This window comes from Podarcis raffonei, chromosome 17 (genome assembly GCF_027172205.1).
Source record: "Podarcis raffonei isolate rPodRaf1 chromosome 17, rPodRaf1.pri, whole genome shotgun sequence".
Classification (NCBI taxonomy): Eukaryota; Metazoa; Chordata; class Lepidosauria; order Squamata; family Lacertidae; genus Podarcis; species Podarcis raffonei.
This window is the reverse complement of record NC_070618.1, coordinates 38,047,234-38,072,594: the sequence shown is the minus strand read 5'-3', so window position 1 is coordinate 38,072,594 and position 25,361 is coordinate 38,047,234. Positions and strand designations below refer to the sequence as shown.

The 25,361-nt window shown below is 46.8% G+C and overlaps 1 protein-coding gene across 2 annotated transcripts in view; it reads left to right on the top strand.

Moving 5' to 3' along the window:
* The window catches only part of SLC6A8 (solute carrier family 6 member 8), a 33,694-nt gene extending 15,486 nt beyond the window's left edge, over positions 1 to 18,208 (top strand). The window contains exons 7-13 of one of the 2 annotated variants that reach the window (XM_053370577.1): positions 3,632 to 3,756; positions 8,203 to 8,315; positions 8,484 to 8,621; positions 11,100 to 11,202; positions 14,076 to 14,176; positions 16,458 to 16,628; positions 17,922 to 18,208. In XM_053370577.1, the coding sequence (XP_053226552.1) occupies positions 3,632 to 3,756; positions 8,203 to 8,315; positions 8,484 to 8,621; positions 11,100 to 11,202; positions 14,076 to 14,176; positions 16,458 to 16,628; positions 17,922 to 18,065 (895 nt within the window). In that variant the 3' untranslated portion in view covers positions 18,066 to 18,208. The remainder of the gene's footprint in view (positions 1 to 3,631; positions 3,757 to 8,202; positions 8,316 to 8,483; positions 8,622 to 11,099; positions 11,203 to 14,075; positions 14,177 to 16,457; positions 16,629 to 17,921) is intronic. The other variant, XM_053370576.1, reaches the window with a different exon arrangement.
* The last annotated feature ends 7,153 nt before the right edge of the window (positions 18,209 to 25,361 follow it).

The following is a 25,361-nucleotide window of genomic DNA, read 5'->3' as shown; positions in this document are numbered from 1 at the left end:
AACATTTATTATCGGGCAAATGGTAAATTTTTGCAAGCTTGACTGGGGTCATGTACCACCTATATATCATTTTCATAATATTTTCTCTTAAGGCATTACATGCCGTAAATTTCATACCGGTGGTCCACAACTGTTCCCAGTCAGCAAACATAATGTTATGTCCAACATCTTGTGCCCATTTAATCATAGCGGATTTGACCGTCTCATCCTGAGTGTTCCATTTCAACAGCAAGTTATACATTTTTGACAAAATCTTAGTTTTGGGTTCTAACAGTTCTGTTTCCAATTTAGATTTTTCCACCTGGAAGCCGACTTTCTTATCTAAATTGTAAGCTTCCATTATCTGATAATAATGAAGCCAATCTCGCACTTTATCTTTTAATTTCTCAAAACTCTGGCCCTGCAGATATTTTGGACTAGCACTCCCATCAGTCCCAGCTAGCATGTACTGGCTGGGCTGGCTTGGAGTTGTAATTCAAACACACCTTTAACAGGTGTCTAGAAGCAAATGACAAGCCTCACTGGAATTCCCTCTTCTATGCAACTATGAATGGTGCAGCAGGAGCAGCTCTGCCTTCATTTCTTTATAGCCATTCTACTGGCAGTCAGACCACTGGCAACTGTTTTAAACCGCCCCTGCCCCCCCCCCCCCATCCAAGATGGTTCTCTGAATCAATTTCATTTTGCCTAGGACTGATTATAGGGAACACTCACTGATTGCAATACTGGGTCTACTAAAAATGAAACAGTGCGGGAAATGTTCTCAATTGCAGATACCTTCCAAATCATCCACTGCTGCCAAACATTTCTGCTCCTGGAAGATTTCCAGCACAATCCCAGGTATGTGTCTACTCAGAAATCCCACTGGTTTTTTTGGAGCTTACTCCCAGGAAGCATTTCTATTTTTTTTTTTTATTAAAGGATTTTTTTTTAACAACAAAAACATAACAATACAATACAATAAACACAACAAACAAACAAATAAAAAAAAAAGTATAATTTCAAATCTTATTTTCTTGTACCTTCTCCGACTTCCTCATGCCTCCCTTTTCTGTATTCCAATTTCTAATCATTTATTCAGCAAATCTTCCCTTATTTTAATTTAGTTTAATCTTACTTATTCTCCTTATCTTATCCATTACTAATAGTAACCATTTATTTTCTAATCCAACATCATTTTAACTTTCATTAATTTTATAATATTTCTTTAAGTAGTCCTTAAATTTTTTCCATTCTTCTTCCGCTGCTTCTCTTCCCTGGTTTCGGATTCTGCTCGTCATCTCCGCCAAGCCCATGTAGTCAATCACCTTCATCTGCCATTCTTCCAGAGTGGGTAGATCTTGTGTCTTCCAGTACTTTGCAATGAGTATTCTTGCTGCTGTTGTAGCATACATAAAAAAGGTTATATCCGTCTTTAACACCCCTTGGCCGACAATACCCAAGAGAAAGGCCTCTGGTTTCTTAGGGAAGGTATATTTTAATACCTTTTTCAGTTCATTATAGATCATTTCCCAGAATGCCTTAATCTTCGGGCACGTCCACCAGAGGTGAAAGAATGTGCCTTCCTTTTCCTTACATTTCCAACATTTATTGTCAGGCAAATGGTAAATCTTTGCAAGCTTGACTGGGGTTATGTACCACCTATAGATCATCTTCATAATATTTTCTCTTAAGGCATTACATGCCGTGAATTTCATCCCGGTGGTCCACAACTTCTCCCAGTCAGCAAACATAATGTTATGACCAATGTCCTGAGCCCATTTAATCATACTTGATTTAACCGTTTCATCCTGTGTATTCCATTTCAGCAGCAAATTATACATTTTTGACAAATTTCTAGTGCTGGATTCTAACAGTTCAGTCTCCAATTTTGATTTTTCCACCTGGAAGCCAATTTTACTGTCCATTTTAAACACTTCATTTATTTGATGATAGTGCAGCCAATCTCTCACTTTCCCTTTTAGTTTCTCAAAACTCTGCAATCTCAGTCTGTCCCCTTCCTTTTCCAGAATTTCCCAATATCTTGGCCATTTAGACTCCATATTTAGCTTTTTAACTGCCTTAGCTTCCATTGGCGACAACCACCTTGGGGTTTTGTTTTCCAACAGATCTTTATATCTAGTCCAGACATTTAGTAGTGCTTTTCTGACAATATGGTTTTTAAAACCTTTGTGTGCTTTAACCTTGTCATACCACAAATATGCATGCCACCCAAAGATATTATTAAAACCTTCTAAATCCAAGATATCTGTATTTTCAAGAAGTAGCCAATCTCTTAGCCAGCAAAAAGCTGCCGCTTCATAATAAAGTTTAAAGTTTAAACCTTAAACCAGGAAGCATTTCTAGGAGTGCACACTTACCTGGGAATAAGTCCCAATGAAGTCACTGGGACTTACTCCTGAGTAGACAGCGTAGAGGATCACAAAAGGAGACAGGGAAGCCACCAAAGTGAATATTTTTGCTACGCACCTGTATTTAATCATTGCCTCATATGCACACATGCAAGTCTCACCAAATGCATTAAGGATACAACATCTAGGAGGAGCTGTAGGTCCTGTGACAAGTTTCTGGATGTTCCCTCAAGCCAAGCTCTGAGGGTGGGGAGCCCTGGTGGAGGAGAATGATGGGCAAGCAAGCCTTTCGGTTCTGAAAGTTCCTTCCACTCTGCACTCCCACCTCTTGCTGGTGTTGGGTTAAAGCCAGAGATGGGGGCCTGGTATCTTCCAGATTTTGTCAATCTCCCCCCGCCCCCCAACAAGCCAGCATGGCCAGTGGTGAGGCATGATGGGAATGGTAATCCACAATATATGGAGGACCACTGTTTCCCCATCCCTGGACATAGCAGCACAATCCAACTTCCTGCCACATGTTCATGGCTGGACACCTGATCCCCATCTCTGTGTTGCCTCCTGCTGCCAGCGCATAGACTCCTCCTGACGTGACCTCCATCACATGCATGTGCTTCCAAACACTCAGTGAGTCTTCCTGCCTCTACACCTCCAGCTGCTGATTGTGCTGGGCTTAGAGATACAGCCTCCCTCCCAACCCATCTCCCGATCCCACAAGCAGACTCTGAAACCCCACTCCCCCTTGCCTCTGTCTCCATGCTTCCTCCTGCTACTGGTTCTAGGCTCCCTCCCACCAGCATGCCGTATGCACATGTATGCAGGCATGTCATGTCAAAAGGCCTCCCATCTGCTGCTACTCCATTCGCAGCCTGATTAGACACGCCTAAACCCATTGAAAAACATGTGTGTTCAGGTGCCTCATTTGACATAAGATGGAGTTATATGCTTCACAGTAGAGTATTATCTGGTCCTTGAATGTTGCCCACCAGTGTAAAATGGATATTTGCAGCTGACGAGATGGTGAATGCATTTGTTGATGAAAGTCCTTTGGGCCTTTCATTGCATTGCTAAGGAAGTCCCTCTTTTGTGTCTGCTTTTGATTGGAAAGGAAGCTGCCTTGTCGAGAGCCAGAGCAATGGTCCATCTGGCTCACCACCGATTGGCAACCGTTCTCCAGGTTCTCAGGCAGCACAAATCCCTTTCCTCTTCTCTCTCCTCTCTTCTCTTCCATGCCAGCCTGCAGCCCCATTTGATAGCTATTACTCTTTGCCTTCCCTCCCCAGAGATGCCATCATCCTGGCTCTGATCAATAGTGGGACCAGCTTCTTCTCTGGCTTTGTGGTCTTCTCCATTCTGGGCTTCATGGCAGCAGAACAAGGAGTTGATATCTCCAAGGTAGCTGAATCTGGTGAGTGCTCAGACCACCTGTCACAGAGTCTCCTCGGGGACTGAGATGCTGGGTTGACTACTACTCTGCAAGAGGTAGTTATGGGATGGGGAACCCCGTGGTTCTCCTCATGTTGGGGTGGCTATCTGTCATTTAAATCTCTCCATAACTGGAACTTGGCATTCATTCCCTTCCCAGCTGGCGAGAGAACAGCCACTGTGCTGTAAGCCACAAGGCAGCTCAAGTGGGCCTGACAAAGGGTGCAAGGAAGGCTAATATTTTACTAAAAAAGGTAATTGATTCAGAGCAGGAAAGGGGGAATTGTGGCCTGTCATATGCTATAGAACCATAGAGCTGGAAGGGACCCCGAGGGTCACAGAGTCCAACACCCTTCAATGCAGGAATCTCAACTAAAGCATCCATGACAGATGACCATCCAACTTCTGCTTAAAAGCCTCCACCTCAAAGGAAGGAGAGTCCACCACCTTCCAAGGGAGACCATTCCACAATTCTTACTGTCAAGAAGTTCTTCCTGGTGTTTAGTCAGAATGTTGTTTCTTGTAACTTGAAACCATTAATTCGAGTCCTACCCACCAGAGCAGGAGAAAACAAGCTTGCTCCATCTTCCACATGACAGCTCTTTAGATATTTGAAGATGGCTATCACATCTCCTCTCAATCTACTCTTTTCCGGGCTAAACACGCCCAACTCCCTCCACCGTTCCTCATAAGGCTTAGTTTTCAGACCCTTAATCATCTTGGTTGCCCTCCTCGGCACATGTTCCAGTTTGTCAATATCCTTAAATTTTGGTGCCCACAACTGGACACCGGACTGCAGGTGTGGTCTGACCAAGGCAGAATAGAGCAGGACTATTACTTCTCATGATTGAGACACTATAATTCTGTTGATGCAACCTAAAATATCAGTAGCTTTTTTTTTTTTGCGCTGCTGCATCACACTGTTGACTCACGTTAAGCTTGTGGTCTACTAAGACCCCCAGATCCTTTTCATGTGTACTATTAGCAAGCCAGGTGCCCCCCATATTACATTTGTGCACCAGGTTATTCCTGCCTAAGTGCACAACCTTACATTTGGCCCTACTGAAATTCATTTTGTTACTTTTGGCCCTGTTCTTCAATCTGTTAAGGTTGTATTGAATCCTCATTCTGTCTTCTTTGGCATTAGCTACCTGCTAGTTTGGGAGTCATCTGCAAATTTGATGAGCATCCCCTCAGTTCCATTATCCAAGCCATTTATAAAGACAGTGAACAACAACCAGCTCAGGACAGAACCCTGTGGCACCTCACTTGCCACTTTTTTCCAGGATGATGAGGAGCCATTAATGAGTACTCTTTGGGTTTGATCAGTCAACCAGCAACAAATCCACCTAACAGTTACCTTGTCTAGCCCGCATTTTACTAGCTTCTCCAGAAGAGTATTCTGGGGGACTTTGTCAAAAACATTACTGAAATCAAGATACACTGCATCCACAGCATTCCCCTGATACACCTAGCTTGTAAATCTTTTTTTTAAAAAAAAGAAATGAGATTTGTCTGGCATGACTTGTTTTCAAGAAACCTCTGCTGGATTTTACTAATCACAGCATCCTTTTCTAAGTGCTCACACCCCTCCTCTAAGCTACGGGGACCTCACCTGTTCTCCAGGAATTCTCAAAGATTATAGACAAAGCCTCTGAGATTACAAGCTCTTTTAGTGCCCTTGGGTCCAGCGCCTCAGGCCCTGGAGATCTGAATTCATTCCAAGTAGCAAGATGTTTCCTTAGCACCTCTTTTCCTATCTTGGGCTGCAGCTTCCTTCTTGTGTCGTTTATTCTGTTGGGCACTGCTTTCCTTTTGGGGGAAGACAGAGGCAAAGTAGGTATTGGGCAGTTATGCCTTCTCTTTTTGGTTGGACTCCAGCTCTCATCATGCCCATCTATGCCAATGGTCAGGGATGATGGGAATTGGAGTCTAACAATGTTTGGAGAGCCACTGGACTCCCATGCCTGTATTAAAACATGTTTGGATAGCTAGAGCTGTGTAAACTCTGAACAACAACTAACCTCTAGTACAGTGGTGCCCCGCAAGACGAATGCCTCGCGAGACGGAAAACTCGCAAGAAGAAAGAGTTTTCCCTTTTTCGAGGTGCTTCGCCAGACAAATTTCCTGGACGGCTTTTGAAGGCAGGCGGGGGGGAGCAAAGACTTTCGCCCACCGCCTGCCTTCAGAAGACCTCCGCTGCCCTGGGGGCTTTTAAAATGCTGGGGGTCGGCAGCGAAGCCTTCGCTGCCGCCCGCCAGCATTTTAAGATCGCCCCGGGACAGTGGAGAAGTCTCCGCTGTCCCAGGGGCTTTTAAAATGCTGGGGGTCGGCAGCGAAGCCTTCGCTGCCGCCCGCCAGCATTTTAAGATCGCCCCGGGACAGTGGAGAAGTCTCCGCTGTCCCGGGGGCTTTTAAAATGCTGGGGGTCAGCAGCGAAGGCTTTGCTGCCACCCGCCAGCATTTTAAAATCGCCCCGGGACAGCGGAGAAGTCTCCGCTGTCCCGGCGGCTTTTAAAATGCTGGCGGTCGGCAGCAAAGCCCTCCTGTCCCCGGAGCTTGCGGGGCGGGAGGTGGGGAGAAGGGCTTTTCTTCCCACCGCCAGCCTTCAGAACAGCCTTCTGAAGGCTGGCGGTGGGAAGAAAAGCCCTTGTCCCCCCCCCCAGCCTTCAGAAGAGGTCGGGGGACAGACTGTCCCCGGACCTGGTCTGAAGGCGGTTTCCATAGGAACACATTGATTGATTTTCAATGCATTCCTATAGGAAACCGTGCTTCGCAAGACAAAAAACTCGCAAGAAGAAAAAACTCGCGGAACGAATTAATTTCGTCTTGCGAGGTACCGCTGTAAAAGGTAGCGCATATTCTGCACTGCTGCTGGTTTTAGTTAGCACATAGTTTAGAAGTCTTCACCTTCTCGTGTGGTTTTTTCCTGTGCTAAGAAAACATTTCAACCTGAATATTACTCGATAGAGTTCTAGGACACCAGTCTCAGGAAACCCCTTTAGATTCCTTTGGTTTGTGGCTACTGGAGATGGAAATGCACTTAATTATATGAGGATACCAAAAGAGCAGAGATTCTTTTAAACTGGAGGAAATGTGTTAGAGGATCTTCTTCGTGTCTCTTTATTTGTCCAGTTTATGATCTGATGCAGAAATAATAACAAAAAGGGTTTGTTACATATGACCTGTCCAACTTAGGTTTGAGTTTATTTATGTTGTGAATGGGATTAATATTTTGTCCACGTATAAAGTACTCTTGTTGTTGTTTTGGCCTTGCTGCTGTTAAAGCTAGGTATGGATTTACTGTATATCATTTTTCTTCATGGCCAATTACAAAAGTTGGAATTTAAGTGTTTTGATTAATTTGATTTCTCTCCTCCACCCATCATTTTATATACACTGATTTGTGTTGCTTTTAAAGATGCTGTTTGTGAGTGTATTTTTTTTTGTCTTATCAGTGATAAAACACCATGCTTGGTATTCAACTAAGTTTTGCTCAGACCAGGCATATTGAAATTAATGGACCTAACTTAGTCATGTTCATTCATTTCATTGTGTCTCCTCTGAGTAAACCATAGTTGAATGCCATTTCACGCTTTGATAGTCCAATTTGGAAAAGAAATAAATTTATGATTGATTGATACTGTGTTCTAAGAAAAGCTAAATTCTGAGACTTCTGCGGATTTATATTGGCTTATTTTGCATAACGGATGGTTAGACCCTGCTTGTCAACAGAAGGGCAAAAAGCTACATAGCAATCTGAATAATGGTACTTTTCCTCCAACCCTCCCTCTTTCTAGTTCGTGCTGCCCACATCCTTCAAAGCCCATAAGGGCTTGAAACTGGTTTTGTTTTGAGGGAGGAAAATGAATGCTGAGATCCTTTGGATGCTGAATGTGAAAGCCAAAGCCCACTCCAGCACTTGCATTGCACAACAATAAAGCTGTGTAGGAATAACCAGGACTGCCTGAACTCAGCAGCCATTGAATTCTGGTTTGATGCCAATGTAGTAGGTCCAATAAATTATTCAAGTCAATCATGCATAATTTGCTCCACTTCAAACCGGAGAAGAACCAGAAAGCTGTGTAGAGCTCTGAGCCCATGGCAGCTGGAGTGGCCACCTCATTTCTGCAGCCCTGGTAACTAGAGGCTTGCTTTATTGTTACTAAATGTGTGCCAGACATTTATAGAGATGGACTTCTGCCCTAGGTGCCAACATCAGTGCTTGCATGGGGTACGTGTGACTGAGACTGGTAGTCAACACTAGTTCTACTCAGAGTAAACCCATTGAAGTTAATGGGCATCACTAACTAAGGTTCCTTAATGTAACTGGGTCCACTCTTGGTTGAATACAGCCCCAACTTCCCTTAATGGGATCCACATGTTCCAGCATTCTAAGATTGTCTCTTCCTTCCTCCCCTCTTCCCAGGGCCTGGCCTGGCATTTATCGCCTACCCACGAGCTGTCACTCTGATGCCTGTCGCTCCACTCTGGGCTGCCCTCTTTTTCTTCATGCTGCTGCTCCTGGGCTTGGATAGCCAGGTGAGAGTTTGGGGGCAGGGAGGGCAGGGCGGGAAGTAGCCAAGAAGCAGAGTGTTTTCATGAAGGAGGAGGGGAGGGCAAAGCAAGCACATTGCCCGACATCTTACTATTTTCCTTCCTTCTTTCTCCAATCACCTTGCTCTTATATCTCACTCCCCACTTCCACAGTTCGTGGGCGTTGAAGGCTTTATCACTGGTATCCTGGATTTCTTCCCAGCCGCCTACACCTTCCGATTCCAGCGAGAGGTCATTGTGGCTGTCTCCTGTGCTGTCTGCTTCTTCCTTGAGCTGTCCATGGTGACCGAGGTATAATACAACAGAGGACCTCCCTCACTGTAACCTTCTCCCTGCACAAGCTTCACTGGAATGAATGAGGAGGACTTGGTGCAGGAGATTTTGTTTATGTAGAAGATTTATACCCCACCTTTCTATCAAAGATCCTCAAGGCGATTTACAATCCATTGCAATAAGATTTGTGCGCACACACATATCTCCTAAAATCTACATAGTCCTGGCAGTCCTTGGCTTTCCTTTGCTCTGCTCTCCCAGGGCATCTGGAACAGAGTGTTTCTTTCTGGAAGGATAGGAGGAAAGAAGCTCCCTGCTGCTTCTCCCTCTCTGGCTGATGTGTGGTGCTGATTTTTCCTTTGCCCTGATGTTCTTCCAGGGGAGCAGAGAATGCAGCTTCCTAGTTGCCCTTGGTCTCAAGTTCTCAGTAGATTGTATTCCATCATCCTTTAATGGCACCCAAAATCTGTGGTCCAAGGCTGCCATTATTGTTGCTAGTAAATTTGGGCTCCTCCTGCTGCTCTCACAGAATACAAGCAAAGCAAAAAAAAAGTGTAGTAAAATTTTAATTGCCAATTATTCCTAAACACATGCTAGAACAGAACAAAGCAAAAAGATGCATTGATATGGCTTTCAGGCTGGAAAGATTTGAGTCTCTGTTGTTCTACTTGCTGGCAAAGTGGCTGCAATCTGCCTGCAAGACTTTAGATCTGAGTTATGTAACAGTTCAGGTTTAGTGAAGCTTATTTTGCAATTCATCTCAGGACTTACGTGGAATCCAATTGTTGCTGAAGTCCTTTAAGAAGCCCGGCTTAACCTAACAGGGCATGTTCTGCAAGGCCTTAATTTCCAAAAAGGGATATATAGGGGGCTCCACTCAGTCTAGGTGTTTCTCAGTTTTGTTTTGGTGACTGTACACAGCAGCTGAGGCGCCTTTACCTTGATCTATTAAGGCTGGCTCACCTTGTGTGCCATTGTCCAAAATAGACGAATGGTTTTGCTCAGGGGAGCTACGCGAAGGTATAAGTGACCTGACAAAGAGATCTCATTGCAAAGCAGGAAAGGGGTTGGCTTTACGGTTAGAGAGTACAGGCAGATCTGGCAGTGAATGGCTATCAGCTGAGGTCAGAAAAAAATTGACACAAGATCCTGGAGCTGCCCGGGGCCTCCTGCTCCCTCTTCACGCCCCTGCCTGATTAAGTAGATTATCAAGGGCCTCTGCTATGCCTTTGTTGCCACAACTGCACCTGCCAGCTGTCCTTTGCTTAAGTGTGCAAACAGATGGGCTTAGAATCAATGGCCGCTGAGCTCTAGAAGTGCACTCACCACTTCTGGTGGCTGTTGGGTGTACCTTTTCCTTTTCAGAACCAGGCCCAAGGAAAACCCTTCAGTGAGTTGGGAGCAACTGGCTGTGCACAATACTGATTGTCTGGTGGCTTAGACATCGCAATACCACTTCCCTCTCCCCTGGGCAATTTTTGAACTTTAAAAAAACTGATCTGAGCTTTAAAAATACATATTAAAGCAGAGTGCTGCACAAACATTTAATTTCAAATATGTACAGGTAATGCTTAATTTAAAAAAATAAATGGTGGACAGCCCACCTGAACCATTGGCAATAAGGCTGCAGTCCTAACCTGCTTACCTTGGAGCAAGCCCTGTTAAATTCCATAGGACATACTTCTGAAAGACATGGTATGGGTTGTACTGCAATTCAGTGTTTGAAGCAGAGGCAGTTATGTCTGTTAAGTGCAGCAAGAAGGTGGCCGCTCCTATTTTTAGGCACAAACCCTCTGCTATGAGATTCCTGAACTGTGTGCCAGAGCACATTAATTGTAATCAGAGCACATGACTGAGGGTGAGGTGAGGCTCAAAAGACTAAGCCATCAGGTCAGCTGCAACAAGCACCCTGTGACCATGTGGGCAGGGAGTCCTTTATTGACAGTCTTGCCTTGGTGCCCGTATTTGGGCAGTGACATCACCCTGAAGAAAGGAGTAAGGACAGCCTGGGATTCCCAGATGCAGCCCGTCCTGCAGTCCCTGACAGGTGCAGGGGAATCCCAGAAGCACCACTGTTGCCACAGGGTGTGCACACATGGCGGGAGGGTGCACAAGTTACATTCACCACCTCAGGCCTCTGACAGGCCTACCTTCTCTTGCCACAGACCCCTTTGCCTGTGGGCCAGCCATCCTCTTCAGCACCTGCCTCCCTGCACTGCTGTTCTTCCTTTCTCCACTCCTTGCTGTCCCTAAGCAGGAGAAGTGGATTCCCAAAAGCAGTGCCAGGAAAAGAAGCGTTGCTCTTGCTTTGGAGAAATGAGCTGCTCTGAACCACTGCTAAGAAGTAAGGCTGACCCCCTAGTTAGAAGAATGGAGGTGTTTCAGGAATGTTGAAGGGAGGTGTGGGATGGTAGGAGCCAGGTGCTGGGAACAAGAAGCCACTGGATAAGCGTTTTGTTGTGCCCTGCGAACCTCACACCCAGGCCCTCCTCCCAGGGGGGTATGTATGTCTTCCAGCTATTTGATTACTACTCGGCAAGTGGCACGACCCTTCTGTGGCAGGCCTTCTGGGAGTGCATAGCAGTCGGCTGGGTTTACGGTAAGATCAAGTTGTATCCCTCTTTGGAAGAGTGGGGGGAACTCAACTGGCTAAACAGAGAAGCAGTCCCAAATGTTGACACTGCATGCTGGTCCACCAGAATGCCAGCTGGTCGTCACAGATGTGTACAGGCTGCACTCTGGATAAATTGGAGAAAATGTTTCTAGTCCTCCTGGGTGGAGAGGGAGACCACGGTTGCGTTTAAGATGTGTGCCACCTTTGGAGAGTGGCTCACTTACTATTTGTAGCGAACACCGGGCAGCATAAAGAACACAACCTGCCCCCCCCCCCGCCCCGTGCTACCTTCACAGAATTCCCAGAGTGATTTAACAATCTATTCTTTTCTTCAGGGAGCTCTGAGAATTGTAGCTCTGAGAGCGGATTGGGGTTCTCCTAAGTACACTTGGCACCCTTAACAAACTGTTCCTAGTGACACAATGCTGCTTTAAATGCATAGTGTAGACGGGACCTCAAACTGCATGTGGCCAGGGCAGAATCATGTTTTAAAACATAAATGTTTTCCATTGGCTTGTGGGGAATTGAGGGGCATTGAGTTTGTGTGTCACTGAGCCTTTCCACCTGCCTTATCCCCACCTGGCACTTTTTTCCAGGTGGGGAGAGGGAAAGAACCTCTGGGAAATAAACTGCAAGGATATGAGGGCCAGATCAGGAGTGAGGCTCAGCACTGCTTGGGTGTTGGAAGTCACAGACACCCAACATACTTTGCAAGTGAAAGGAGGATGTTTTAATATTATTTTAAAACAAAAACAAAAAACACTGTTGGCCAGAATGCTCATTTGTATTACAAATTATTCTTTTCAGCTTTCTGTCTTGTATTTCATTTTATTTATTGCATTTATATGGCACCTTTCCTCCAGGGAGCTTTTGCCTGCAGTGTGCAAGAGACTCAAAGGGATTTAGACCTCGTGTGAAAATGCCCTTTCAGTTTGCACCCAGGGAGCCAACAACCATGGAGTGGTGTAATTTGTTTACATGGTCAACACTATGACAGCCTTGGTTTGAAACAGCAGGCAAAATGTCAGTCTAGCAAATATATGGCACAAGGTCACTTGCCACAGATTTAAAGGAAAGGGCAGCCAATGCTGTGTCCTCCAGGTGTTCTTTGGCTCCCGTGCTGGCTGGAGCTGATGTCCAACAATGTCTGCAAGGTGCCATGTTAGCTAAAAGGTAAAGGGACCCCTGACCATTAGGTCCAGTCACAGACTAGGGTTGCAGTGCTCATCTCGCTTTACTGGCCGAGGCAGCCAGTGTACAGCTTCTGGGTCATGTGGCCAGCATGACAAAGCCGCTTCTGGCGAACCAGAGCAGCGCACGGAAACGGCGTTTACCTTCCCGCTGGAGCGGTACCTATTTATCTACTTGCACGTTGAGGTGCTTTCAAACTGCTAGATTGGCAGGAGCTGGGACCGAGCAACGGGAGCTCACCCCGTCGCGGGGATTCAAACCATCGACCTTCTGATCAGCAAGCCCTAGGCTCTGTGGTTTAACCTACAGCGCCACCTGCGTCCCTACTCCTGCTTTAAGGGTTGGTCTCATGCTAGAACTGTTCCTGGACTTTAGACTGCCAGTGGGGCAAGCGGAAGGTCCCATGACCGGATGCGTGTGGGGAAATACCCACGGATAGCTAGCTTGGCAAAGGAAAGGGCAGACTACCATTCTTCTCCTTGCAAGTGTGTTTATTCCTTTGTAAAATATATGAGGGAGCATTTCATCATCAACCCCACCCACACCTGGAGCCTGAAACAACCCAGGAACCGTTTCCCCGCATGTTCTGCTGCTCATTTGGACTGGCTCTAACCACTAGCGGAGGAAGGGGGTGCGGGGGGTGTGGTCTGCCCCAGATGTCATCCCTGAGGGGGTGACATCACCGCCCCACCCCCCGGGACGCTCACCCCGCCCCCAGGTGCACAGCATGTGTGCCGCTCCAGGTGCCGTAGCAGCTAGCTCCACCTCTGGCTAACACACACCTAAACTCCCTTACATATTTCACAGTCTGAGTGGCTGAAAAGCAACAAAAGAGTGGATTTCACAAAAGGCCCACTGCACACTCCAGTGCAAAGGGAAAACATTAAGCACCTTTCCCCCACATAAACAATACCTCATGCCCTAGGTGTGAACTCGCTGGGGCCCTGGGTGCCCAAGCACCCACAGAATTCCCCATGAAGGGGCTGGGCACCCACAATTTTTGGTGCCAGGGCCATGCACGCAGCAGGGCACCCACATCCGTGGGGCCAAGCTGCACACTTCAGCCATCGTATTTAGAAGCACAGTGGGGCAGTTAAAAGGGGCTGAATGGAAACTATTGCACATGAACATGCTCATTTAGTGATTGTGTGTTCAAGGTCAGGGTTAGCGTTGTTCTGGCTTAATAGGTCAGGAGCAAAATGAGGTGTGACCTTGTGTGTGCAGCAAATGTGGGCAAAAGTTGAAACTGGCATGTTTTGTTCTGCCCCATCCCCAGTCATAGGTGTCTCTACTTCCCTTTCCTCTCTGGGCTCCTGGGCAGAGCTGTGCCCTTGAAAGGTTCCTGTTTTATCTGTAGCGACTAGGAGAGGGAGGCGGGAGGAGCAGGCGAGCAGGGCTGCCTGCGTGGGGCCAAGGGCTTTCCAAGAGGCTCCAGGAGGGATTGGAACAAAGAATCATAAACCGTTGCTCCATCTCAAAGAGGCAGCATTTCCCTTAAGAGTACTATCGGCTGAGGAGCTACAGCAAAAGAGGGCTATTGCCCTCCTGCTCTCCCATCGACCCCTGATCAGCTGCTGTGGGAAGCAAGATGCTGGCCTGGACAGTCCTTTGTTCTGAGCCAGCAGGGCTCTTGCTATGCTCTCATGCGCTCTCCCAACTTCCTCCAGGTGCCGATCGTTTCATGGATGACATTGCCTGCATGATTGGCTACCGGCCCTCCCTGTGGATGAAGTGGTGCTGGATGTTCCTGACTCCTCTCATCTGCCTGGTAATACTCCAGCGTGGGATTCTAATGGGGGAGAATAGTGTGGGCCGTGGATGCAAGGACATCTCTTGGGCGCCAGTATAAAAGCTCTTCATGTTCCTAGCTCAACTGTTCCCCAGTAGGATTTCTGGGCCTTAAACTGGTGGATGACAGGCAGAAATCCAGCAGGAAAAGATTCACCTGTGTGTGAATCTGGCTGCCACTAAAGACACACAGGAAGGGAACATAGGGAGCTGCCTCATACTCAGGTCCATTGGTCCATGTAGCTCAGCTTGTCTGCACTGACAGGCAGCAGCTTTCCAGGGTTTCAGCCAAGGAACATTCTCAGCACTACCAGGAGATGCTGGAGATTGAACCTGAGATCTTCTGCGTGGAAATCAAATGCTCTGCCCCTGAACTACAGTCTGCCTGCAAGTCAGGTGGCCGTCCTGTTCCTGAGCAAAAGCACTGAATCATTAGGGGAGAAATGCAACAGGTGACACTTTTGCAGCTCAGAGCAGAGTGGCTGCCTTTTTTTGCTGACCCTGCTCACATTTTTAGCAGCAGCCAGGCACACACACACACACGGAGAGAGAGGGATTTAGTGGCTCAAACGTTTCCAGGCACAGCGATAAGTGGTAGGAAAATGGGCAAAGCTGAGGAGGAAAAAAAGAGGTGTGTGGCATGACACACACAAATGGTGCTTCAGGGATGCAAGACTGGGCAGAAACATTTTGATGCCTGAAGCAGAAAACCCAAAATGACACATTTTCCTTCCTATTAATTAAGCTGCTGCAAAATCCCCTGGGGAAGTTCACCTGCAGAAAACTCACTGACATTACCAGGAATTACTGTGATCTTCTGCCACTCCTTTTCAACAGACAGAGACTGGTGCACTCAAACTTCCCAAGGGATTGCTAAGGAGGGAGAAGGTGAATGCACCATTTTGGATCTTCTCTCTCTGGCATTCACATGTCGTGGAGTGACAACTGCATGGTGCATTTGGCCTGCTTTGTCTGCCTCCCCCTCTGCTGCCCCTAATTGCACCCAAAGTCTTCTGTTGGAGGTGGTTGCCTCACCTTCCTAGGTCATGGTGAAGCCAACTCCAGACAAAAAATATTTGCATCTTCTCCGTAGTCCCATTGGCAGCTAAATGTAGAGCTACAGCTGTTTTCAAGCAGGAGAGTGCTCTGCATTCTCCTCTCAGAATCTGTCCCCACAGAACCACATGTGCCCAATTCTTGCTCTCTTTCTCTGCCCCACCAACACCACCACTTCAGAAGTTTCCCCCACCTGGTGCCACTGCTGATTTGGGTTGTCAGGTTATGGAGCTTGGGAGCTAAAGGGTGGTGCCAAGAGGTGAGGCCTGGTGGAATGAGGTACAGCCTGGTGAGGGTGGGTAATGACACCTAGTGGGTCATAAGGCAGTGCCTGGCTGTGCCCAGTGGGTCAGGACTGCAGCCTCACATGAGGGTGGGAGAACCAAAGTTCTCATCTCATCAAAATATTGATGCGTCACACCTGAAATCTAAGAACCCTTACCGGTGAGGTAATGGCTGCTAGACTTCTACAGATTCCAAACAGATTCCATACAAATGTAACATTGACAGAGAGGTGAGGTGTGAGTTCTTGTTCACAGAGGCTGGGCAGACACCATGACAGATCTGACAAGCAACCTCTGTAGAGGTGCCCTGGAACCTAGCAGAGAACTGGGTTCAAATTCCAGCTCAGCTGTGGCTCTTGGCCTTCCTTCATGCCTGCAAAACGGGAATATTAAATCTGTCCCAATACACTTTGCCTCCCGCAAGTGGCAAACCTGGATCTGCACACTCAGGCATCCATACTTATATAGTGTACTCTCAAAGGATCACATTGAATGCTCCCAATCGCTTTCCATACCCAGGTGCTGCTGGTGTTATGAGCAGCTTTTTGCAGCTGGAAAACCTGCTTATATCAACAGTTGTGACAGCAAGCAGCCATTGTCCACAAAGTAAGGTCACCCGAAGGAAGTGGCTGCAATCTTGGGTGCCTCCTGTGTGTCTGATTGGGTATGTAGAGCTGTGTGAACCACAATGGCAAAAACCCCATGTGTGGACACCTTAGAAAACAACTTGAATGCTCCCTAGAGATATGTCCATTCACCAGAACATGGTCAAAATGTTAAAGAGGGATACCAACATTTTCATTCTAAGCAAGAAAAGAAAGGAAAACTGAAAGGTTTGGAGGGGAGGTGGGGTTAGAAAGCCTGACTGCACCTGACAACCACTTGATACCTCTCAAACCCCCCTTCCCCCCACTTTTCCAGGGCGTCTTTCTCTTCAATGTTGCCTACTACAAGCCATTGATCTACAACAACAGCTACATCTACCCCTGGTGGGGAGAAGCCATCGGCTGGGGCTTCGCACTATCCTCCATGCTGTGTGTCCCCCTTACTGCTCTCTACAAGCTCATCCGTGCCAAGGGGACACTGGCTGAGGTGAGGCTCCTTCCCAGATCTACAGAATGGAAGAGACCCAGGACTCCCAGGTTCAAATGGGGGGGGGGTGAGCCTGGAGGGTGAACATCCCACACCATGACCAGGGGTGTGCCAGGGGGCAATGCATGCGGAAGACCTCTAGCCCATGAGGATTGCAGGCATGTGCTGAAGCCATGCATGCTTCAACGCCCACCTGCCCCAGTGCGCAGCAGCCATGAGTTGTGCCAGAAGGGCCCCTGCCCCTTGCCAGCTGACCCTGTTGAGTGCTGACTGTGGAGGGCTCCTGATTTCTTTGGGTCGCTGCTCCCCTGCTCCTATGGTGACTTGTCCAGGTCAGTGATCTGATCAGTTTGCAGAGGCTACTATGGCCACAGCCTGCAGCCAGCCCTCTCCTTTCCTCCTCTGGTGCCCCCCCCCCAGTTCCTCCCTCCTGAGATGCTTCTCAGCAGCCATGGCTTAGACGTGCCGTGCTGCCTGGGCTGCTTGCTGATCTGATACCGTCAGTGAGAGTCCCAAAGACATGCTGGTGCTTGTTTCGTTTAGAGAATTTGAGGCACTTCTTAGGCACATGGAGCCTTCTCAGTTCACTTAGTGCATTGCCCTTTCACCCAGATCTAGCAGGCTAGTTTTATTTTTCAGTGCTTCTGCCATTTTTAGCACAATAGCCGTAAGATGCAAAACTAGAAGAGGAGTATAAGCTTGGGAAAACATCCCATTGCCACCCGCTTGCCTGCCTGCCTATCCGTTTTGTCAAAGGCAGATCTGGAGAATCGTCTTAAGGCTGTAGAGAGACAAATATCAAATTAAAGCATATAAACAGAAAAGTAGTAGTTTTGACATTGAATGGCTCAAGGCAAAAAAACTCAACCAAAAAAAGAAAAATACTGAAAAGGGATACTGCAGGGATTGCGGCCACCGTAACAATTTGCTGTGAGAGAAGTTACTTTGAGTCTTCTGTAGCTGTTCACTCTTCTGTTGACATGATAGGGGAAGTACAGAAACATTCCAACTTCTGCAAAGTTAAGAGAAAATGTAAGCACAGTGTGTTTAAGGTTAGGTGTTGGTGGTGGGAAGGGGCAAGGAAGAGAGCAGCACCGCTGAAGCCTTGGCCATCCTTTGAGAGAGAGAGTGTACGTGAAGGCCATGTCAGGTTAGTGTTCTGCTGGGGGCATTGGCTATGAGACTGTCAGTGTCTCTAGTAGTAAAGGGCATAGAGAATGTATTATGTGCAAGAAAGCATGCATTTGTTGAGTTTATACAGGTCTTCACTGTCTGTTTCTTTCCACTCAACAGCGCTGGCACCACCTCACCCAGCCGATCTGGGGGTTGCACCATCTGGAATACAAGGTGCCTGAATCAGAATTTGGCGTTCTGACCACCTTGACTCCTGCCTCCGATGGGGGCAGCAAGGCAGTCATCCTGGAGAGCGTCATGTGACCAATGCTCGCCCACTCTTCTCCCACAACAAGAGGCGCCCTTTCTTTGTGCCACTCAACCCCTGGCTGCCATTGGGGGGAGGGGGAGGGGGGATACAGTTCACCTGCCATGTGTGGAATGGGGGGCGGTGCTCCCTGCTTGTTGGGGGGAAAGGTATTGCTGGTTCTTTATTCACTTCCCACCTTCAGAACGAAGCCCGACTGGGCGAGAGGGAGAGCCAGCCCCTCAGATCTCTGAGTGGAGGGTGGGGGTCCTAAAGGCCATAGGGGTGGGGGGTGGGGGGAGGGAAGTGGGGGGGAGAGAGCCTTAGATTTACATTTTTTAAAAAAAGAAAAGTTATTTTTTAAAGATAAAATATTTTAAATTTCTATATATGCATTATATATCTCTTACCTATCTATATTTAGCCAAACACACAGGAGGGAGAATTCCCTCCCACCCAAAGGGATCCAGAAGTCCTGGAATTTTATTCCCAGAGCTCTCTGGGATCTTAACGGGTCAGATGCAGGACGCCTGGGTTCCACTCCTGCTCTGTGAGAGGAGACAATCAAAGAAGCAGGAAGGGGTTAAAAAAGGGGTGCTGTGAACCAGGACACCTGGGTGCGACCCACAGTGGCAAGTGGGGGGGCCATATCCAGCAGCTTGTGGTGAGCAGCGGGGTCCCTGTTGCGTTGAGGTGGCAAACGTACCCCTCCCTGCCTCCAATGGCCTGTGTGGAATAGCCCTGCCGTCCCCACGGGGAGGCAAGGCATAATGTCTGCCCTCCTTGAGCCCACTTCCTTGACCAGTCACAGTGTTACGGGAAGCCCATCCCTCTGCCCCAACAGAAGCGTTTTGTGAAGCAGCTAGCCGCAACCAGGCCCTTGGGCTGAGGTTTACAGTGCACAAAGGAACTCTTTTATACCCCTGACTTCTCCCATGCATTAAGCCCAGGTGCACAGAACTGCTCTCAGATATACCAGCATCTGATTCAGAAGCAAACCCTGGCATAATCTCTGCCACAGTATGTCATAAATCTTTGGAGCGCTTTGTGGGAAACTGTGTTTAATAGCATTAGAAAGTTTCCTCAAACTCACTCTGAGGTATTGCCAACCCCTCTGTCTTCCCCTGCAAAGAACAAACCCCTTTCCTAAATTTCTGGCCTTCTGCAGGTTCCCAACACCTCCTAAGGCTCCCTGCTATTAAGTCACTCTATTATTCTGACATGACAGACTGATCAAGGGGAAAGTGCAGCAGGCCTCAGCCTCTAGACTCCCTCACGTGCTACATTTCTGGGGCATACACCTAAAAATGTAAAGTCTGAACCTGACAGACAGGTGTTTGCAAACTTGGGTACCATTTAGGTACAATGGTCAAGGCACTGGGATTGGCTGCGTACACTTGCTGGCTGCTCCAGGTTCACTGTTTGGGTCATTCATGTGACAACTAGGGGGGTCCCTTTTTGAGGTTCAGATGTGCTCTCAAATAGTGGAAACCCACGTTCATTGGTGCCCACACAGCTGATTGGCGGAACCAGCATGTCGACCGTGGGAGGCAGAGGTTCTCAATGGCCAACATTTCTGCAGGTGCCCCACCCCTTGCGCCAGTGTATCTTAAGGAGCGCTGGGGCAGTCAAGACTCTGAAATCCAACTTGTGAAATGACTTGTGGGAATTGTCTTCCTGATTGCTGGAGTGGGGTGGGGTGAGACAACATGTGGAATTCTCCCTTAACTTAGATAAGGAACCCAGGTGTCCTGTGTGTCCAAGTCAAGATTATACTCACAATCCCTTAACCCTGCCTGACAGGATCTGACCAGTTTCCTGTCTCTGAAACAAGTAGCTGGTATCCCTCTATGCTTAGCTTCTCCTCCCGCACTCCCTCAAAAAAAGTATGTTTGCTACGCTTTTAATTTGCACATTTTCTATGACAGAGTAAGAGATAGTATATGTGTGTGAGAGAGAGTGATAAACTCACATACTTATACATATATCTCAAACAAGCATAACTTTAACAGTACAAAAAGCTTCTCGCGTGTATATTTTTAATGGAAGCACTTATAAAAGAAAGAGAAATATCTAATTTTCTTAATATTTCTGCAGGTTGTAAAAAAAAGCAGAGACAAAGAGAGAGAAATCACAGAATTTTATTTTGTGACAAAATTATAAATATTATGTCTATATTTGTTTCATAAATACATACATATAAATATATATATATATATAATGAGATTAAATTGCATAACAAGCCAACCTCATGCTACAGGGGATTGGGGTGTTTGGAAATTGTAGCGGGGGGGTTGTGTGGAGTGGGTGGGGGAGGGATGTCAGTGTAGCAAATAACAGTGGGGGAGGAAATGTGGACAGGATTATGAGGGTTACACTGTGTTCGCTGCACTAGCCAAGACTTGAGTGATTTGTTCCATTCTCTGCTGCGTGTAGCTTGCTTTGTCTACACTCCTAATGTATAACGTGCACTTAATGTGTTAACTGATACTTCACAGAATAGGTACCACCTCCTAGCATGACAAAATTCCTGCACAGAAAGCTAAACAGAGCCTCCATGACCACATGCTGTATACCTTTAAATTGCACACTCTGAGGAACAGAGGAGGGATGTTGTCTTCATGAGCAGCCTGTGAGCATCTCACGGGCATCTGCCTGCCATCTGTTGAAAACAGAATGCTGGACTAAGGTGGACCTGAGGTCCAATCCAGCAGAACTCAAGTGGTTATGCTTTCTTTCAAGCAAGAAAAAGCATGCAATGTTCTTGTGGACCACATCTGACAAGTCACACGCAGAGACATACCTACAGGTCACTTAAATTGGCCCTTGCCCAGGGGGGCAAAATTCACACCTGTTGATTCTGGCTTAGAGTGCCTAGGAGACCCCCTGCCAATCTGCACACTCCCTGGGCCGCTCCTCCATTACTCTGGGCAGCTGGGCATGGCACCTCGACTCCTCTGGGTGCCTCAGTGGACCTCTTTGCCAAGGCTGCAAGGGAGCCTAGGAACGCCTCTGATTACATGTGTTTCATCTTGCTGGGTTCACAGCAGAATACCACTTGTATTCTGTATGACATTCTACATGCAAGTTGCATACAATTTCTTTCCTGAAATGTGCAGGAGATTTGCCAACATAAGAAATTTGCCAATTCTTAACAAAATGCTCTTTAACACCAGCAAATTTTATTTGGGCAAGCGCTTTGGAAAACCTTCTCCACCTCCTCCTCTATCAAGTTGTTTGCTTTTAAACTTCTGCTGATTATGGAATTCTCAGTTGTTTAATCACATGCCTTTTGAATGATTCGTTTTAAATATATTTGCATGTTACCAAAATCTCAATATAGGTGCCTTTTTGAGATGTGTATTGCATTGTAAGTATAAGATCTGTGACTCCCTGTTCGAATGAAAGGTCATATTTTAATGCTTTCCTCTATCATTTCCTATTATGGCACAGCATCAGAGCCAAAATAGCCTCAAAAGACATGTGCTGTTTGTTCTCAGTCCCAGCAACCAAAATCTGCCCTCAGCACCTAAAATTAAACCTTACAATCCTATTTCTTATGCTCATGGCTGCTCAGGTTCAACAACCTTTATTAACATGGACTCCCATTCTGCATTTTGCACACACTTGCCTATATGAATTCTTACAACAGCATCTTTTCAATATTTTAAATGTTTTTGCATGCACACACAACCACATAAACTTTAGGCTGAGCACTGTATAAGTGGGGTAGAATTTGTTTTGTTTTGTTTTTAATTATTCTACCACCACTCCTCAAATGGAAACAATAGCTTCTCTCCCTGCCCCCATTCCCCAGTAATTCTTGGAAGAGGAAGCCTTCATGCATTGCTAACTGGCTACAAAATGCAAATCTTTCAAAACAGTCTGTATGGGAAGAAGAAGGAATATTGTATTAAGAAACACAAATTTAATTAACAAAGGGACTCCCTCAGCAGTGAAATCTCCTTGGAATGGAACTAGGTGCTGGTGCAGAACTGGTTGGATCTCAAGAGTTGTTTGGACATTTCCAGGAGATACTTCAGATTCTCTCCACCCACCCCACTGTCCTACCAGCATGTCTGTTGATTCTTTCTTTCTGAGGAATCTTGCATGCCCCCTGGTCCAGCCCTACTCTCTCTGCAGGTGTTAAAACATCTTGCCACAGATTGCTCTGGGTGTTAACTCAACCATTTCTGAAACTCTGTAGACGCCTTGTGCTTTCTGAGTCATATTCTGTTTCCAGTGACCAAGGTTCCTAGCATAGGACATTGGGAAATAATCAATAGATGGGAGTTATCATTCTTAATCAGTTTGTGCCAGCTGAAGATTGGGTCATGCTCCATGCTATGGTCCATCCTTCCTGGTCCCTACCTCCTGCCTATGTACATTGCACTTTGGGTAAGGGGATCAGGGACAACTTCTTTTCCCAGCTGGAAGAGGCACCAAATTGTAGGTTTGTACAGCTCTGAACTATGTACTGGTTTTGGTTGGGGCTGAGCTTTTCACCTGACCTAGGAGCTGCATATCCTTTGCCAAACACCCCTCCCCCTTGTAACGGCTCTTGTAGGTTCTTCATCTCTCCCCTATTACCGCTTAGCTATGTAACACAGCCTCTCCTGTTCATCTCCTGAAAATAACCTCTGCCCCACCCCACGCTGCAAGTAACAACTAACCCTTTGATAAAGCAGATGGAAGTCCTGGGATTCCTGATGGATGGAAGGGCTGAAATCTGGCCAGATTTTGCTTCATTTTTCAAAGGCCATTAGCTTCTGGCACAGATTGCCAAAGTGGGGCCATTGATTTCCTGTCTGTCCCATACCAAAACAAACCACCTTTCCTAAGTGATGATAAATGCAACTGCCTTACTCATATAATGATTGGAGAGGAATTTGCTGGCCTATGCTAATTATCTAAATAGTCTCTTGTTGCTTTTGATCTTAAGACTACAGACCACTTTTCCTGACATTCTGAGCTATTGCACAGGATTTTTACACCCCTTTGTGTTTCCCTTACAAATTTGCAAGCCAGAGCAAAGGCAATAGGGCCCAAGAACCCAGTGTTTTCCACTCTTGAATGGCTGGGGGTGGGGAATGTCAACATGGTTTAGGAGGTGAGAAGTTGTTTTGCTAACAATGGTTAGTTCTGAGGATGAAATAACTACTGTGCTCTTTAAGCCTGAGAATGCCAACCAGTTCCACCAGTTCCAGTTTCCATAATAACTGTGAGAGTTATTTTTCTTGCAACTGGGCCCAAAATTAGGGGTTTTCCAAACACCACACCTCCTCTTCCTCCTCCTCCTCCTCCTGCTGCCATCATTAAGATGTTCCAGATCTGTGAACGTGCCAAGTGTCTGCCCTGCACCCTCCTGCAAATTGAGGGGCAAGTGGCTATCAGAAGTCTCATCTGCTCAGGGCCAGGTTTCACTGGGAGAGCAACTGTTCCATCTTCTTGCATGCACACTCACGCCTGCATTGCCAGAGCCGTGGGAGAACCCAAACACAGTCTTCCAGGGTTTCAGCTTTAAGTCCACCAGTGTTGTCTCAATGCCAGTGTTGTCTCAGACCTTCTCCTTCGCTTCCTACCCCTCAAGTCCTGCCCAGTGCAGGTTATATACTGTCTGTGATTTTTGTGCTAACTTTATCATGGAACATAGCAATAAAAGGAACCACCCTGATCTTCCAGCTGAATGTCTCTTTGTTTATTGTGGGGAGCTTGGGTTGGGGGAAAGAGGGAGGAATTCTGCTCATAAACCCACCAGTTCCCTTGTTGGGTTATGAACAGAATTTTTCACACACACACAGCACCAAGCCAATCAAAATTCTGCATGCAGGAAACTCAAAAGGCTGCTCAAAATGGAGGCTATAGATATCTATAACCTGAGATATAGTTTTCACCACTTCAAGACAAAGCTTTGGGGAGAGAGATTTGTAGTCACAGGGAAGGTGTGAGGGAGAGCAGGTGATGGCCACGCCAGGGAAGATCACTGGGAAGCATAAAGGAGTGGTCAAGAAGCAGGACTATGAGGACTCTGGCTCTGAACCTTGGACCCCAGATATTTGCCCCACCTTTTCTCCAAGGAGTTCGAGGCATATACAGTACATGGCTCTTTCCCCCCCATCAGCTCTTTGTTTTGTTTTTTAGTTCTCACAACAGCCACGTGGGGTAGGTTAGACCGAGAGAGAGTGACTGGCTCAATGTCACCCAGTCACCTTCATGGCTCAGTGTGGATTTGAACCCTGGTACTCCAGGTTCCAGTCCAGCACTCTATAACCATTATGCCACATTGTATGTCAAGGTCTCCAGGGTGTTGGAAGCAAAGGGGAAACTTGGCTGTTTGCCTCAGGCCTCATCCCTGGCCTTCTCTTCTTTGGAAAGTTTAGAACAACCCAACTTTCCCTACCTGTTGTAGTCTCTCTCTGGTAGGGAGTGAGTCAGAAGCCATCGCCAATGTAGGTAGAAGTAGTCTCTTCTTCTTTGGTGATCACTCGTAGCCGAGTAAGATTGTCTTCCATAAACATGGTTTTAACAATGAGTCCGTAAGTGACTGTGGAGGCCAATTCTGGATCCACACGTCCTTCCACGGTGGGGACATTGGTTTCCGGGTGGGAGTTGCCAAGCGTGTCTTCCTCTTAGCACGTTTCTCCTTGCGTCCTGAGTTTGAGTGTCTTCAAAGCCCATGACACCTTTGGTAAAGGCTGTTCTCCAACTGGAGCGCTCGCAGGCCAGTGTTTCCCAGTTGTGAGTGTTTATACTACATATTTTAAGATTTGCCTTGAGACAGTCTTTAAACTTCTTTTGTTGACCACCAGCATTACACTTTCCATTTTTAAGTTCGGAATAGAGTAGTTGCTTTGGAAGACGAATCCTACAAGGAAGATAAGTTAGGAGTTGTGTGTGTGTGTGTGTGTGTGTGTGTGTGTGTGTGTGTATGTATGTGTGTGTGTGTGTGTGTGTGCTTTATTTTTTGAAGTAGGCCATGAGCCCCATAAGCCCTGGAAACCCTACAAAGAAAGGCCGAGAAGTAGTACACAACTGGAGTCAACCCAGGAAAATGCAAACAACGACAAAGGTCTCAGCAGGACCAGAACACCATTACCTGTACTTTTATGGACTACCCCACCTCTCTCTCACATACAGGATTTGGGGCAGTTGTTGCCAGGTAGGCTTAGATCTGGAATTTTTCACTTTAGAAAATGACAAGGGCTGCTGGTGTCAGGAGTGAGCCAGCAATAAATCACACAGAGCAAGTGAAGTTAACTCTTTGTTAGAAGAAACAGGATCTGCTCAGGAGTGCCAGGCTAATGAGCACAGCC